Source organism: Parasteatoda tepidariorum, chromosome 4 (assembly GCF_982258835.1).
Source record: "Parasteatoda tepidariorum strain Cologne lab strain chromosome 4, Ptep-v5.0, whole genome shotgun sequence".
In the NCBI taxonomy this organism is placed as follows: domain Eukaryota; kingdom Metazoa; phylum Arthropoda; class Arachnida; order Araneae; family Theridiidae; genus Parasteatoda; species Parasteatoda tepidariorum.
The window spans coordinates 49,727,801-49,746,101 of record NC_141758.1 but is presented as its reverse complement, the minus strand read 5'-3'; the positions used below and the strand labels follow the sequence as shown (position 1 = coordinate 49,746,101).

The window sequence follows — 18,301 nt, the reverse complement described above, 5'->3', positions numbered from 1 at the left end:
TATGTGTTTTTAAAATGAACAAAATGGCAAAACTATTTTAGATTACAAAACTTACCGACTCTATCATGATGATGTAATAAGTTTCTAGCAGAAAACTCTATTTGCCACAGAAACACATTTTACGCACATTTATAAATATATTTGTTGTAGAGTAACGTGTTTAAGTTTTTAAATTAATAATTACGTTACTAAATTATGTAAAAAAAATTAATTTTATTTTTAAATTTATGAAATTAATCATTAATATTACTAAGCACATTTATAAGATTATAATAATTATTGATCATACTGAATAGTAAGGCTAGAACATATATTCGGACACTTAATCTGTTGTCTTGCCGAATAATTAAAAAAGAAAAAAAATTTCATGTTTTTTTTTTTTAACGAAATTTGAATAGATTTAATAAAGAAAAACCAAAATCGTATTTCTTGTTTTATAGAAATAGTTTTTACACATATTTGTGAAGTTCTAAAACTTTCAAATTTATGTTCTGAAAGACAAATGGAAATTTGAAGAATTTTAACTAAATTACTTTATACTGAACCACAAGTTATTTACTGCGGATTTTTGAATATTGTATTCAGGCAAGTTAATTTCACTTTTTCAAATTTTTTGTTTCAAGAATTGAGAACGTTTTATTACACACAGTATTTTAATAGAGTGTAAGTGCTTCTAATAGACTTAATTCTTTTATTTTCACTTTTTTCCTATAAAGACATTACCAGTAACATCGGAAACTAATATTTAATGATAGTTATATTTTAAAAACTAAGAACAATTTTCCTTCTTTTTTTTATCAGCATTTTTAAAAAAAAAATGTTTATAATGATCGTTATTCTTCTATCTTCGCTTTTTTCTAAAAATATGGCAACGTGAAAAAGTTAAATTAAGGTTTTTAGCAATAAATTTTTCATTTAAAAATTAAGAATGATTTTTATTTGGGATTCTATAGAACTTTTTTTTTCTTTTTACAAAAACTTCCGTTTCTATCAACGTTTTTAATATGATGCGGCAAGTTAGAGGGTTTCTAGTAGACTTGTCACTTTTTTCTTGAAAATACAGTAACTGGAAAAGTGAGATGTTCAGCTTTAAAATTTTCGTTAGAAAATTAGGATTGATTTTTTTTTTTTTCGATTTCGCTTTTGTGGCTTAATGCCTCCGGGGTGTGACCTCAAATATGCTAATTATTAATTAAGCTGCGAAATTAGACACAAAAACGTACTTTCTCTGAATAAACATATATTTTTTTTCACAAATTTGGAATCCAGACACTTTAATTAGGGGGGGTAGACGAAATTTTGAAAAAATTAGACACAAAAACGTATTTTCTCTGAATAAACATATATTTTTTTTCACAAATTTGGAATCCAGACACTTAAATTAGGGGGGGTAGACGAAAGTTTGAAAAAATTGGGTCACAATAAAGGTTCATATATTTGGCGATATTTCAGAAAACTGCCAGAAAAAGTCGCCAACGCAAATTAATATTTTAAGGTAACCCATTGACTAATTCAAAAGAAGAGGACTTGATTTCACTAGGTTGCTAAGCAACCAATTTCTGACTGTAAAATTTTTTTTTAAATAATGCTCTGTGATTGCTCGGAGAGGTTTAATAGAAATATCTCAAAGTTAATAGAAAATATATCCCAAAAAGCAAAATTTTTTTTTATTTTAATCTCCTTTGAAAAGAAAATTTGAATCGATTTATAAATTATTTATGATTTTCTAAGTTTTTAGAATTTAAATACATGAACTTTTTATCTGATATTATTTAGATTAAGTTGTTTTTGTTATAAAAATTCGAGGATTTCATACTAAAATTCAAATTAACATAACTTATTATGGCTATATACAAAATTTTAGGGATAATCATTTTTACAGCTTTAATCGAGTGTTCTAGGCCAGAAAGTTTGAAGAAAAAAAAGAGCTTGAAAAATAAAATGTTGTTGTTGTTACTTTACGTCGCACTAGAGCTGCACAATGGGCTATTGGCGACGGTCTGGGAAACATCCCGGAGGATGATCCGAAGACATGCCATCACAATTTTGATCCTCTGCGGAAGGGATGGCACCCCCGCTTCGGTAGCTCGACGACCTGCACGCGAAGTCGAGCACTTTACGGTAGAACAGTTTAACGAGGACCAATACCGCACACCCTCGGTCCCTTCGCAGAGTGATCCAAGTGGTCACTCACCCGCACACTGACCGCAGCCTGTGATGGTTGACGTCGGTAATCTGCTGGGAACCGTGTCTTAACGATCAGTCCACTGCAGGACAAAAATAAAATGTATATTGTATAGTAATTCTAATGCGCATTCACAATGTTTTCTATAATTTACGATATTTCTCTTTTCTATAACTCAAGGAATTGCTGAATGTTTAGTGGTATTTTAAAAACGCTGAAATATGTTATGTTTAAGAATAAGATATTGAAATAATATGTTGCATATTGTAAGATTCATTGTTTAAAAAATCGCTTCATTTTGCTAGATATTTAGGTTACAAGGCTTTCTTTGGATAAAGATGATTAGCAAATACCATCCTCATCTTTCGATACATTTTGAAACTTACATTCGCAAATTCACCATAAAATGTCGCACAGCATATTCTTCAAATACGATTACAGCTACATTTACCACCAAATACTGCTACTATGATTATTTTTGTTTTCTTATATATGTTACCGGCAAAGTATGAAACGCCGGTATTGAATAGAATATCTCGGCATTCTATACAATGCCGGATGTTTTTAGGCAAAGTATGAAATATGAGAGGGATTACATACTTTCCCTAGGCATTCTATAGAATGACAAATGTTATTTAGGCAAAATATGAAAAAAAACATACTGATGAGGTCATTATGTTATATTAATGATGTGCATGTTACTGTGAATGATCGAAATCAGTGGTTTGACTTTCACCGGTGAATGTTGACAATCACATAGTCGCTTTGGTGAATGTCCGAAATATTTATTACATCCGATTTGATATTAATTTATTCGTGGATATAATTACATTTATTCGATATTTTAATACTTACTGACGATAGATTAGAAGAAACATCAGTGTTTGGAGAATCAGGCTAATATATATCGGGCAATGGCACTGAACCTTAAAAAATTATCGGTGTAGGATATACCGGGCAAATGTATACCAGGCAGTGACACTTGACCTTAAAAAAACATCAGTATCTGGTATACCAGGCAAATGTATACCGGGTAGTGGCAATTAACTAGAACTAGTATGACTAGACCTTTGGTAAATGTCCGAAATATATACTAGGTCTAGTTAAGTGCCACAGCCCGGTATACATTTGCCCGGTATATCCTACACTGATGCTTTTTTAAGGTCAAGTGCCACTCCTTGGTATGCGTTTGCCCGGTATACCCTACAATGATGTTTCTTCTAAACTATCGTCAGTAAGTATTAAAATATTGAATAAATGTAATTATATCAGCAAATAAATTAATATCAAATCGGTTTTAAAAAATATTTTAGACTATCACCAAAGCGACTATGTGATTGCTGACATTCACCGGTGAAAGTCGACATTCTTCAGATTTCGGTCATTCACAGTAACATTCGCCGACAGGTCATTAAAAAATTACTTTTAAGATTAAGACGATATATGAGATGTTGAGAAATTTGCAATGATGTGAGAGATGCTTAAAAATGTTGAACTACATATTTTTATTAATATTTATAAAAAATATATTCAAGAAATTGATAAATATTTTATTCCCAATCTATTCATACGTATGTATATTATAGAAATTGTATCAGTTTTTGCGAAAAAAAACTAAAAAATAATCACATTACATAAGCAAAATCTGGTGTATAATCATATTCAATCACAAGCATGCTTTTATAAAACTCGACACTCGTTGATTAAAATGTTTTATTCAAATTTCTTTACTAAATTGCAAATAGAATTTTAGACGACTAAAAAAGAAATATCGTATTTTATAGTTTTAAAAAAATAAAAAGTTTACCAAACGATTATTAGCGAAAAAGGTATGAATGAAATTTTACGCCACTCATGCCAAGTCAAGTTCCTCGTAAGTTTATCACATTTTAATATTAATCGCCCCATTAAATCATTTCTTTATTGTCGCCAAACTATTTTTTTTAAATAATTAATTTTAATTTTTCTCATCTTCTAATAAATAAAAACAATAGAAACTTTAGATTTTTCAATTGAAAAATATGTAGATTAAAATGGTATAAAAAAATCCCTACCTTATAATTCAAAATTTTTTCATCCTCACTTTAATTAAATAATAAATAATTATTTTTTTCATGAAATTATTTTTGGGTAAATGAGTTTTATGAGTGGGTGCAATTTTTTTTGAATTGCTTCATTAGTTTTTAAAATATGACTGAAAACGTAAAAATCGAAATTAACATTAAGGGGTCCAAACCTGTAATCGCTCTCCTGACCAAACTATGGGGACCACATTTCCCAGATTGCGGCTACCCCGTATATTGTGAAGATAAGAAATCCAAATATGCGAAAAAAATTATATGTTTATTCAGAGAAAGTACATTTTCGTGTCTGATTTCGTAACTTAATTAATAGTTAGCACTAATTAATTAGCATATTTGAGGTCACCCCCCCGGAACCATTAAGATTGACACTTAGTTCGTGAAAATCCGATCATTAGAACAAAAGTTATTCAGGGTGATATCTTTTTTTTTTTTTGCGGACTGTACACAACAGTAATTGATTATCAAAAAATACCATACGAATATGCGTCATAATAAATTGTTGAAAAAATCATTAACAATCATTCAAATCAATATAAAAACTTTTTTTTTAAAAAAAAAATTACATCTTTTTAGTAAATACTAAGGCATTAAAATAAATTTGAATTCAAATAAATGACACGTAATTCGTTAAATCTATTAGAAATGTGCTATAGCATATCTGCCAACTCTTCCGGTTTTTCCGTAAGATTTTAATGTTGTATTTAAAGTGGTACCGAAACTCACGTCATGTCATTAAAATTTTTTAATTATAATAATAATTATAAATGAGTTTGACCACCACTACGTTTAAATAATTACAACAAATATATAAAAGCACGCTAATCTTGACGATAGCGAATTTTAACCTAGTCAAAATGTAAATACATTTTTGAGTAAGGTTGTTTTTCGGTAATTGTTTTACTACCACTTGGAAAATTCATTCTCAGAAAGAGTGAAAGTTGGCAGGTATGCTATAGTATAATTTGGATATAAATAAAAAAATCGTCAAATAAATTCGTAATACATAAATTCGTGAAAAAAAGCGCTTTCGACAAAATACTAAAATAGAGATCTATCGAAAAAGCGCTATATGTTGAGCCACCTCAGCTAGATTTGGGATGTGACATTTTTAGCGGCAATCATTGGTCGATTTTCTAGCGTTACCGTTCGGGGAGTTGTAAGGAGGCTTTTTTTTGCCGCCGTGTAAGAGAAATAGTAATGTAAACAAAACAAAGCAAACGTTGCCACCGGCGGAAAAGAAATACAGCCAAAATTTGGGAGCCACGTAAGAGAATTATATATATTAGATTTCAAATGATCAACATTGTACTGTTATTTTTGCATGATGATTTAAAAAGACCAGAAGCCATACTAAAGCACTAAAAAACTAACTCAAAAAATTTTTAAACTCATAACGGTGTTTGTGTTTAAAGTAAAAATAAATTACAAACTGTAATAATAACAACACTTTCATATTTATTTTATACAGTGAAATTCTATTGACAAGTTTCTTAAAATAAAAAAACGAAAATGGAATGCAGCTATAAGTACCACACATTCTTAGCTGCCAACATTAGAGAATAAAAAATATAAGCATTTTGCAGTTACAACAAAGATACTTTGCAGTAGTTGAGGGCACTTCCTACTTAGTGCAAATTATTCGCTATCTATCCTAAAAAACAAACTCTACCAGAAGTCTTAATTTCTTCGATGACATCATAGCAATATGTAACTATTTCTTTTTTTAACATCCTGAGTTTGTTTGTTTCCGAAAGATTTAGTGTATAATACAGTTAAAATGATAGAATCAAAACAATATTGAATATTTTTAAACAGTTATTCACTTTATTTTAATGAGAGAATGGTTTGCGTAGCATTAAAAAAAATATTGTTTTGCTGCAGAGCTGTGATCGATATAAGGTAAGCTGCTAATATATTATTTTTAAATTTGTTTTAGTTAGTTGCCACACTTATATGAAATTTTTTTTATTGAATAACTATAGGAATAAATATGTTCACTTTTGTTCTTATAAAATTAATATTTCAACTGAACTCACAAAATCTTACATAAAGATAAAAATTTTAAATAAAAATTTACAAATACCTTTTTCTTTTCTTACATAATGACCAAAAGGATTACATTAACATTACTCTCATCTTTAGCAACATTTTTAAATTGATTTTCTTCTCTTTATAGCATATTTTACATAACTTGAATCATTAATAAGAAATTTTTAAATAAAAATATAAACTTCATAGCTTAAATTAATGTAAATCAATGCATTCCCATCATTTGGGCGAACTTATAAATGTCTCTTACTGTGTTACTATCTTTTGATAGTAAAGAAAACTGCCTTCAGGAATAAGGTGAATATCAGAAAAAAATACATACTGAAATTAAAATTCTGATTTAAAATTTAACTGCACTGAAATTTTATAAACACATCTTTATAATATACACACAAACAAGTATCCTTTAAGCTAAAAGTACCAGTATTTACCTTATTATATTCTAATAAAGTATTTTAAATCAAAAACGCATCGTTAAGACTAATCTTGATTCATTTAAAAGTTTACTGAGTAAAAATATTTACAAAAAATTTAACTGGTTGAAAATGCATTTACCATTGGAGCTGAATAAGAGAAATTTTTAAAATTTGAACAGATAGAAAATGTAAATAATGTAATTTTTATAAATGTTTAAAAAATTAAAGTTACAAAAATGTTACATCTTTCATTATTTCCAAATAATGTTAAAAATTCAGAAAAATTGAATATCTTCTAAGTCAGAGAGATTTCCCCTAACTGGGAGCATCCCCATTTTTTTAAGAGAATCGGCAGCTACATGCATTTAAACCGTGGAATGCTATTCATAAATTATTTTGTGCCAATTAAAAAAAACAAAAAGACTAGCTAACATTATAATTCACAAGTAAGGAACTTGTAGGAACGCCTACAGCTGACTTTCAATTAACTGGGATGGTCGGGAAATGTCACAACCCACTTAAGGAATATCCCATTTTGAAAAACTTATACAAATGTAAAGTATTATTATTATTCAGTAATGGAAAAAGAGAATAAATATAAATTTTAAAACTCAGTAAATTGAAAGTTACATTACAATGAATAAGAAATATAATTATCAGTTCAAATGTTAAATGATAGAATAACTCATTATTTTTACATAACGTGTCTACAAAGAAAATATTTTAAGTAAACTTTAAGAAAAAAGTTTACAATTTGTAATACAGTAGAGAACCCGTTATCCGGAAATCAGAAAACCGGAAAACCAAAAAACCGGAACGAAATTCGATAAATTTTCTCGCCATTTTTTTTAAAAAAAAAAATTTTTTCCTCATAAGATTTTACGATTTTTCTTTCTTTTTTTAACGATGTTTACCTTACCATCATTTGGAAATAATCATTAGTGTATTACTTCAGCGTTTTTTCTTATTTTTAAGATTATTTCCAATTTTTTTTTTTTTAGTTGGGTTTAACAATAAAAAAAACGGTTTTTTGTAGCGATTCAGAAAACCGGAAAAATCAGTTATCCGGAATAGCGATGGTCCCGACCGTTCCGGATAATCGGTTCCCTACTGTATAAGAATACAAAGAAACTGATAAAATTAATGAAGGAATAATCGAGTTTAAATGTTTAATGGCAGTACATTTTTATGTAATTTTTCTTTAAAGCAACCTTGAATTTGTTGCATAATATTTTCTTCAATTATCCATCAATATTTTAAGGAGGTAATCATGGCAATTGGTAATCTTTGAACAAGTTAAAGCTGATTTTCAGTGTCATTTATGGCACATGTTTCAACATAATGAAAAAGAAACTATCACAATTCACAAACATTGGTCATTTATGGAGACTAATGATACATGCAGAGATGAACGGGGAAGCTCCTCATTTTCTTAGAAGAGGCAATGGCAGTGAACTTGGCTAAAAGAAATAAACAAAATAATAAATTACAGAATTTTGTGCATTTTGATTTGAATTAAGTTTCTTACTAGACAATTACATACAGCAAAACCTTCAAACTAACTATTTTTCTCATGGGGTGATGCCCATGATTTGTGTCAGAAGGTTTGTTGCTATTTGTAGATACAGTATCAAACAACAAAAATTTATAGCTATAGTTAAACTTAGAACGGGAAAAAAAAGAAATTGATGTACAGTGCGCAAAATAAAAAACGGAGCATCCCGAATAACTCGATCTAATGATCAGATATTTACGTTCTAGGACTTTATCTTAATGGTTTCAAGGGATGACTTCACTCAGAAGTTCACCCTAATGTAAACTGTCAGGAGGATATTTAGTTCCATAAATATGCAGCTGTTTTTTGAAGCTTGTCATTGTTTAAAAGTTGTCATTAAAGAAGGTTTGACTGAATATAACTCATTTAAGCCAATTAAACACAAAAACTCTAATACAGTTGTCCCCACTTAATTGCATGTCAGATAGTTGAATAACCTGCTTATACGAGTAAAATTTAATGTGGAAAAAAACCACCTTATATGAAACTAATGTTAAACCTCCTTGTTTAAATGGATATTTGCTGTGTAAAGAGGTACTGAAATGAAACTTTTTTTCTATTTTTGAGAAATGTTTCACCAGCTAAAATAGAATATCCGTTTTTCTTGGAAACAATAAATTTCAAACTAAAGTAGCACATTAATTTGGAATTTCTAAAGTTTCGAGGGTTAGAAAAAATTAAGTAAAAATAAAAGCAAATTCTGAATGTATTCGAAAGGAATATGCAAGTCCTGAAAGTCTTAGTAGAAACTGAAAGGAAAAATTTAATTAATTTCTAAATTAATAATTTTAATTAATTAAATAATAATTATAATTTTAATTAATTAAATAATAATTATAATTTTAATTAATTAAATAATAATTATAATGAATTAAAATTTAAATTGAATGGACAAATTCAACAGGCATAAAAACAGTCTTCGATTATAGATAATAATTATCAAATATTATAGTACAGTAGAGAACCGATTATCCGGAACGATCGGGACCATCGCTATTCCGGATAACTGATTTTTCCGGTTTTCTGAATCGCTACAAAAAACCGTTTTTTTATTGTTAAATCCTACTAAAAAAGAAAAAAATGTTTGGAAATAATCTTAAAAAGAAGAAAAAACGATGAAGTAATACACTAATGATTATTTCCAAAATGATGGTAAGGTAAGAATCTTTCAAGAAAGAAAGAAAAAGCCTAAAATCTTATGAGGAAAAACATTTTTTTTAAAAAAAATAGCGGGGAAATTTATTGAATTTCGTTCCGGTTTTTTGGTTTTCCGATTTCCGGATAACGGGTTCTGTACTGTACCTATATTATACTTTTCATTTACGTTGATTTATTTTTATGTAACTTTAAATGACATTTATATTTTATGATACTAACACAGACAGTTTTAATAATAAATGTTTTAATTGATCAGGAAACTGAGTTTATTTACTCAAAACGCCACACTTAGCATTAAATGCCATTAAAAAGTAAAATTTCGCAAAAGTTTAGAATTTAAGAATGAATATTGAACTCCCCTTTTTAATCGAATAACCTACTTCATTGCATAGATTTGGCTGGAACCGAGGATATTCCTTTCAACAGGGTTGACTGCATAAACATATTGCTGAACATAGAACAATTAAACCTTAAGGTTTATGTAAGCTCTAAAGGTAGTTTTTTTTAAAGTATGTTGAATAAACTTAAAATGTTAAGATGGAACAATTCAGGTTGGTTAGACTTTTTATAAAATGTTCTTAGTTCAAAGATTTATATTAATTTAGAACAATCCAGGGAAGAATACTTCCTATCATGGGAACGAGGTTTTGGAGAAATTCAGGCAGATCTTGGGAAATTTTTCATTGTAAAAAAAACTTTATGTATCAATTTGTTTATTTATTAGTTTGAATTCCTTAAGTGGAACTTTAAATTTAGTTTTATAAATTATTACTAGTTCAATATGTGCTGAATTTTATTATTTTTAACACATATGGTTTATTAATAAATTGGGCAAAATCACGAATTTTTTTTTACTTAGTTACATTATCCAATTGTTTTAAACAAAATATAAACCTTCATTTCTAAAAATATTTTATAAAAGCTGTAACTGAAAAAAAGCATCATAAGAAAAGGAAATTTTAACCCTCCGACTAAAAAAAAAATTGGTTAGTGGTAATATTAGGCTCTAGAAATTTTTTGTGCCCTTGGAATAATCCTATAGATTAATTCTTTTTATGACACTACTATTCTGTTTAGTTATCAAAACATTTAGATTTCACAAAACTTGGTTGAAATAAAATAAATAAAACTTGACATTGTATCTTATTTTAATGTTTTATCAATATTTTTTTTCTTTAAAAAAGTTGGAAAATAAATTAGAATAGCTATTCTCAATCAATAACATAGAAATAAATATATACACCCATTGAAAATGAAAGATTGTTTTTATTATAAACACTTACTTGGGTAACAGCTAGAGACTGCGGTGAAGATGAAGAAGAAGTTCCCAAAATAATGTAAGGTCTAGGGGAAGGGTTGGTACCAGCAGAAGACCGTGGAGAAACAGATTTCTTGTAAGCATCATAGGGTAGAATAATTTTTCTAGGTTCTCTGGGTGAAATTCCAATAGGTTGTGGACTAGGTAGTAAAGTTCTAAAAGTTTTTGGAGAAAATTTGGGTTGGGAATTCGGCTTATCCCCAGGTTGTAAAAATTTTGGTCTTATTAAGACCTGAGGAGAACATCTCAATATATTTGGCGAGTTAACAATTTTAGTAGGAGATGTAATAGGTTCTGACGATAGAGGTGGAGTTTTGAGAGTGATACTTTTGCTGGTAGGCGGTTGTCTCATTACCATTATAGGTGCCTTCGGTCTCATGGAACCAGTTGTAACAGAGATTCCAGTAGTAGTTGTTGCTGTACTCGTTTTGTTTACTTCAAGACTTTGATCTCTGGCCAATAACCTACGAAACTAAATAAAAATGAGGTGAATAAATTTGTCATTTTAAAGGAAAATTAAATGCAAACATAATACTTTTCCTTCCAAACAGCATTTTAAACTATCAGTTTTACGCGACACAGCTCCAATAAAAGAGGCACTTTATTAATTGAGAGATTGGTAAGAACAGTATGAAATGTATGGAAAAAGTACTTATGATCACTGTCATAATAATTTTTGGCAAAGCAGTACAATATTGTAGATGCATCTTTATCAGCTATTCCATAAATTTTGCTCCCTAAATGGTACATAATATATAGTTTTGATATTTTAGCGTTCACAGTATTGATTCGTAAGACTCTAGATTTATCACAATCATAATTTAATAAATTGAAAGTAATATTTCAAAAGCATTTTTAGGAAATTAATATTATGGTATTACAAATTTCTTTCTTTCTTGAATCTCTAATACACCAGCATTATCTTGCTAATTAATAAAGTGAATTTTTTTTTGTAATTTTTTCACCCTTTTTTGTTTCTTTAAATTGTAAGAATTGTCAAGGGGAAAAAAAAAAGAGGATTTACAAGTTAAATTCTACAAAAGAAAGGTTAACAATATATATATCACTATTCAACCAAGACAGTCAAAACTTATAACAGTAGAATGAGTTATAAACCTTTTTGCTCTTCAGAGATGAATTTTGTAAAAAAGCTGTATGGCATCATAAAAAAATACACCGGTTTTTTTAAGGACATTTTATTATTGATTACAGTCAAATTTAATGTAATTTATCTGCATGAACTTCAAATTGAAAAGTTACAAACATGTTTCAAATAATAAAAACCTTAGATAAGAATCACAATGTTTCTTAAAATTGTGAATACAAACAGCAATGCATTATTTGTAAATCAAAGATTTAATTGTGAAGAATGATTTGTAAATAAAATAAATATTAATAGCTGATAATAGGATTTTCAGAATGCATGAATTAATGAGTCATAAATTATGTGAATATAAACTGTAAATCATGATGGTGAGTCATTAACTACTTACAAGTAAGGCGTAATTATTATTTTTTTGTTTGTTGAGAAGAGGCAAAATTCTACCAAATGGTGGGAAAAACATAATCCTACTCTTGGCTCAAAAACTAATTATCCATTATTTTGAAATTTAAATTATGATTGAGTTTGGCATAATAGAGTCAGTTTCAGCTCTTGTACCATTAATTTTAAATGATAAAAGCTTATTATTTCTCTTTCCCAATTGTTTTTATAGCTAAATTTTTAATGATTTCTTTCGAAATTATAGATTAGTAAGTTTAAACGAATTTCTGATTAAAAAATCCTAATGCATCTTTGCACTTTAAAAACAGTGAATTTTTAAATTATAGTGATTAAAAAGACATGAAATAGATAAATTAAAGCTCGAATGGCAAATGATATATAATATGTGCAAAAATAAAAATAAACAAAATTACTGAGCTTTAACTATCAACATTCTTAGCTGCTTATGCATGTAACTATTATCGAATTTGATCTGTTCCAATTTTTTTTTTTAAATTGTTGCCTTACCAAATTTCTTTTGACAGGCTTTTCTCCGTCTTGCTTATCTACTATATTTCTAGCTTCTTTGCATTTCATATTTATAGCTAAAACAATCTCTGTTCTAGTAGCTGTTGGGAATCTTTTTTGAACAAATTCTGAAAAACAAGAGACATTAGAACATTATAGAAAACATAATATATTGAAAATAATATTTTTAAATACATTTCTAGAACTAAATGATTTTTCTAAATGAAAGCTTATTCACAGTTCATACTCCAAGTGAATAAAAGTAATTAAACATGTTTTTATGTTTTATACAGCAATAAAAATCAATTAGTCTGCAGGATAAAAAAAAAAGTTATTTTTCTGCTGGGTGCCAAAAAATATTAAAATTTTAAGAACATGTAAATTAAAGCAAGTGTTTCTTTAATTTTTAAAAGATTTTAAAAAGTTTTATGAATTAAATTTCTAGAACTAAATCATTTTTCTAAAAGAGAGCAAGCACATACGTGTTTCATAATTCAAGTAAATAAAAGCTTTTAAACATGTTTTTAAGATTTATATAGTAAAAAAATTAATTAATTATAATTAGTAAAAATAAATTAATTCCGAAGGACATAAAAAGGTGTTTATTTTCCTGCAGGGAGCCAAAAAACAACACAATTTTTAGAATATGTAAACTAAAAACTAGTGTTTTTTTAAAAGACTTTAAGAACAGACTCATGAATTAAGAACCTTTTAAGGGTTTTGAAAACCTATGCAAATCGTGTTATTATAACATTTTCTCGGTCACAAATAGAATAAGTTAAAATAAAGTTTCATTTTTCTGTAATAAAACTAATATTTCTCAATTATATACACAGTGTTACAATAATAGAAGTAGAATTTAAGGGGTGTTGAACATTTTATTCCTGGATAAAATGGTCCCTAACAGAAAAAGAAATCCTGCCTTTTTTAGTCCTGTCTCGGTCTTGTAAAATATATATATATATATATGTATATTTAATAAAACACTTTTATTTGCTATTGAAGTTGAAAATAAACAATTAAAAAAATTATTACAAAAATAAACTAAAGAAGCATATATAATGAAAAGATTCAAGTACATAGAAATAATGAGGTACACTGGTCAACACACACATTTTATTTTATGTTGCTGCTATTTATCACAGATCAAATGTAATTAAAGAGTAACTTTTAGTCATTGTGGGAAACACCAATTGGCAGTAAGTATAAAAGTCTACAATGAAATACTTTTATTCTAATATTAAAAGATAATTAATTTTTAATGTTATTTAAGATGTTAAATCAACTATCTGTTAAAAAAGTAAGTTTTAAAATTGATAATTTTTTTAAAAATATAATTGATATCTATTTTTTAATATGTAAATTGAACCGAATTCGTGCGTCAGAAATTTTTTAGATTTTGTACCATTTTTTTTTACTTTTTTTTCATTGTTTATTTATTAATTTGTTAAAAAGCATGTTAATTTAGAGAAAGTACGTTTTTGTGTGATTTCGTAGTTTAAAATATCGTTTACACAAATTAATTAGCATATCTGAGGTATCTCCCTCGAACCATTAAGATAGAGTCCTAGTACTTGAAAATCCGATCATAAGATTAAAAGTTATTCAAGGTGATTCAAGTTCTTTAGCACATTGTACAACAATTCAAGATTGATGAAAATGTGTAATACTTTTAGTAATATAAAACTAATGATAACACACCAAGGATAGCAGTAACTTTCTTTCCAGGCAACGCAGCACGAGTAAGTTTTGTGACATTAGATTTTTGACCAAAAGCAGAACAAGTAGCCAGTTGTTTCAAGTCTGGAAAAAGAACATCAACCAAACATCGAGTTAATCTCTTGGCCGTCTTGCCATATATCAGGCATTTGTTTAAAAACTTAGCCTTTATTTCAACTCCATTTCCTATAGAGACCTACAAATACAAAGCACATTTAAACTGAAGTGCATGTTTTTTTTTTAATTTCTAAATTTAACAATAAATAGGTAGTTACTAACTTGTTCATTATCAGCGTCATCATTATCTGAAAAATTTATTTCTTCTTCAGCAGATGAATCTCCTTTTTTGTCTTCTTGACTTAAAATTTCTGTGTCAGATGAATTTTTTTCAGAAGCCTCAGATTGACTGATTAGTATGCTTTCATCAGCACTTGCAGTATCTAAGCCTTCAAAACTCACCGGAGGAGGAGAAGGAAAGTATATTTCTTCTAAATCAGGTTCTTTAGTTTTATTTTCTTCTGAAGATGCAGCAGTTTCTAGATTCTTTTTATTCAGTAAAGTGATAGCTGTAGACAAATCACAATTGCGATTTCTGACATTTTTGATAATTTCACTAGTATCTGGGGAAAAAATTAATATTATTCAAAACAAAAAGGAAAATACTAGAGATTTTACATAAATATATTTGAAATCTTACATACTTCAAGTTCTGAAACCATTGCTTGTAATAAATGTTTTTAGAATCTATCTTTGTAAAAAATAAAATCCCACATAAAGGATCTCATAAAATTTGAGGGAAAAATTACCAAAACCTATTGAATCAGCAACAAGGCAGGTAAGACGAGGTGAAGCAAATTTTAAATTCAATTTGATCGCTGGATGAAACAAAACTTAAAGTTGTCCCTGACAATCACTTTTATTTCACTGTTTTAGCCAGCAAATCATTCATTACATGCAGAGCCGGATTATACCTTTCCTAGGCCCTAGGCACAGCCATTTATGGGCCCTCCCATCCTCCCCTTTTTTCAAAATATATGCTAAAATTTTCTTCGTATGGAAACGCATTACGCCATTTTAGATGTATTAATTTCAGAAATGACTAAATGGCGTAAAGCTTACAGTGATTTGTACGATAATTTCAGTTTTCTTGTTCACAAAAATTTGTCAGAATCTGAGATTAAACTAAAAGCGCAAAATTTGGTGAAAATTTACTCATCCGATTTAGAGGAAAACTTTGTAGATGAATTTTTACTATTTTCAAATTTGTATGAACATAAATCTGCATGAACATAAATCTGCACAAGAAATGTTGAAGGCTCAAATTAAAGATAAACTTGTGAATACTTTTCCTAACGTTCACATTGCATTAAGAATATATTTGTCGATTCTTGGATCAAATGCAGAAGGAGAAAGATCTTTCTCCAGATTAAAATTTTCTTCGTATGGAAACGTATTACGCCATTTTAGATGTATTAATTTCAGAAATGACTAAATGGCGTAAAGCTTACAGTGATTTGTACGATAATTTCGGTTTTCTTGTTCAAAAAAATTTGTCAGAATCTGAGATTAAACTAAAAGCTATTTGCTAAAAAATTATTTGCTTTCAACAATGAATCAAGATCGTTTGTCATCGCTCGCACTTATGTCTATTGAATCCGACATTTTGAGTAGTTTGGAATTCGACAGCATAATACAAGATTTCGTTGAATCCAAAAATCGCAAAAAAGTAATATATTAGATCATAAGATTCTGCAAAATAATTTATTACCGTAAAATATTATATTTTTATTTGTATCTTCATAATTTTGGGCAAAATACACTTGTTTTTAAAGCTAAATTATTTTTGTCAACAAATTTTTTTCTCTCAAGTTTTTTGTAGGCCCTAGGCACGTGCCTATAGGTTAATCCGGCCCTGATTACATGCAATCATTCATCAACAGCAATCATTGATTACATTCTTTTTCTTTTTTTATATATTAATTTGTAAACCCTTATGTGGTTCTTACATCAATCTTTTAATATTTCAGGATTCTAAAAAGCATTAAATTAAAGGTCATGATTACAGAACGTAATGTTTAAAAAAAAGGAAGTTACCCATTGATACTTGCTTCTCTTCTGCTTTAGAGACTTCATGTGTTGTTGAATCACTAGATTTCATAGTGGGTTGAGCTACAATATACTTTAAAATATTTTTAAATTATTATACTTAATAATAATAAAAAAAGTATTTAATAATCAATAAAATAATTTATTTACTTTTAGACATCCTAACTTCTCTGGCTTTTGGGATGGAGGTCTTAAAAACCAGAAATCTCCAATTCTTCAAATTGGTTGCAAAATTCATAATATATATAAATTGCCACACTTTGTATCTTAAGAGAAAGCAGCAAACAGATACACTATACTTTTATTTTATCTTGAATAGATATTTAAGTGCTTAAGGGTAGCTCATTAATTTTACTTGGTTTCATATGCTTTATTAATTTATTTTCTTAACCATTCAACAGCTTGAGCTACTTTGACTAACACAGTATTTCAGGAATGCTTTTCGCAAAGCAATTAGTAATTAATGTATCAGATAAGTTAACAGTTTAAGTTCATAAATATTTATTTTACGATTCATATAGTTATGTTTAATTACCTGAACATTAGTACTTGGCACACTTGTAGTAGTTGTACTAGATAAGACCGAAACATTTGAATTCGCTGGCACAATTTGAAGTTGAGATGATTTGGAATCACTTTTCGAAACCATATTGACAACATAAACTTTTTTATTATCCTTTGGCTATAGAGAATTAAAAAGATAAATATATTCCAAGATGATAATTTTTTTCCCTCAAGTACATTTTATAATAACAGTATACAGAATATTTGTACAAATACTTTTTTTTACAGTATAAAAAAGGTAGAAAATGTCACAAAATGTTTGATTTCGAATTTTCTTTCCAGCTTTAAAAAAAAACATTGAATTCAACTTCTGCCCATAGATCTTTTAAAATAATAAAATGTTTTATCTGAGTGCAATTATTTATTAAAAGTATTGCAGGGTTGGAAGAACATACAAAGCTTATTCCAGAAGTGTAACTGCTAGTATCCGACTAAAAGCCTGTGCATTAGAAAGGCTTTCTGATTTTTTTTTTGTTGTAATTTTTATTCTATTTTTCCTTCTTTTTAATTTCGTGTTTGTCAATTCATTTTTTTTGGAAAGTGCTTAAAATAAATATAAGATTGATAACTTTTGTATAATGTATGGAGGCTAGCAACATTACCTATACCACGCTCCCACAGATACCCGTTTATAGAGTTGGTCACATTCACACTACATAGAACAACACACAGAGAGAAACATCCATACCCTAAGCAGGATTTGAACCCGCAACTGTTCTCTTCACAGTCAGGCACGCTGACTGCCTGGCCTCCTAGCTGGCAGACATTACAATAAATGATATTTTGAAATTGGTTTATTTGATTTAAAAAAAAAGTTAATAAAATTTAATGTAAAAAACGAGATTATAAAAACAGTGTGCTGAAACTACAGATATTTCTTTAAAAATAATTATTTATCATATTGGCTGCAATTATATTTGCAATAAATCAATCTCACCTCACTTCCTGAATCACCAATCACAGTAGAGCTTGGCTTATGTTTCACTCGAGTACATACTTTTTTATGTACAAGAAAATCACGTTTTTGGCAATTAACTGAGCAATAATTAGTGTTCCAGCAGCACTGATATCTTGCTTCATTTAAACAAAATGCACACTAAAAGAAATATTTAAACTGTTCAATATCTTTAGCATTA

At 28.2% G+C, this 18,301-nt stretch overlaps 1 protein-coding gene across 6 annotated transcripts in view; it reads right to left on the bottom strand.

The window, feature by feature from the left end:
- Nucleotides 1-5,704: 5,704 nt before the first annotated feature.
- LOC107448205 (uncharacterized) overlaps nt 5,705-18,301 on the bottom strand; it is a 53,438-nt gene continuing 40,841 nt past the window's right edge. For 5 of the 6 annotated variants that reach the window (XM_016063318.4, XM_016063319.4, XM_043054450.3 and 2 more), the window contains exons 21-28: nt 18,103-18,261; nt 17,137-17,283; nt 16,590-16,674; nt 14,775-15,115; nt 14,478-14,691; nt 12,777-12,904; nt 10,731-11,237; nt 5,705-8,194 (exon numbers count right to left, since the gene is read on the bottom strand). In XM_016063318.4, coding sequence (XP_015918804.1) covers nt 8,159-8,194; nt 10,731-11,237; nt 12,777-12,904; nt 14,478-14,691; nt 14,775-15,115; nt 16,590-16,674; nt 17,137-17,283; nt 18,103-18,261 — 1,617 coding nt within the window. In that variant the 3' untranslated portion in view covers nt 5,705-8,158. The remainder of the gene's footprint in view (nt 8,195-10,730; nt 11,238-12,776; nt 12,905-14,477; nt 14,692-14,774; nt 15,116-16,589; nt 16,675-17,136; nt 17,284-18,102; nt 18,262-18,301) is intronic. The other variant, XM_016063320.4, reaches the window with a different exon arrangement.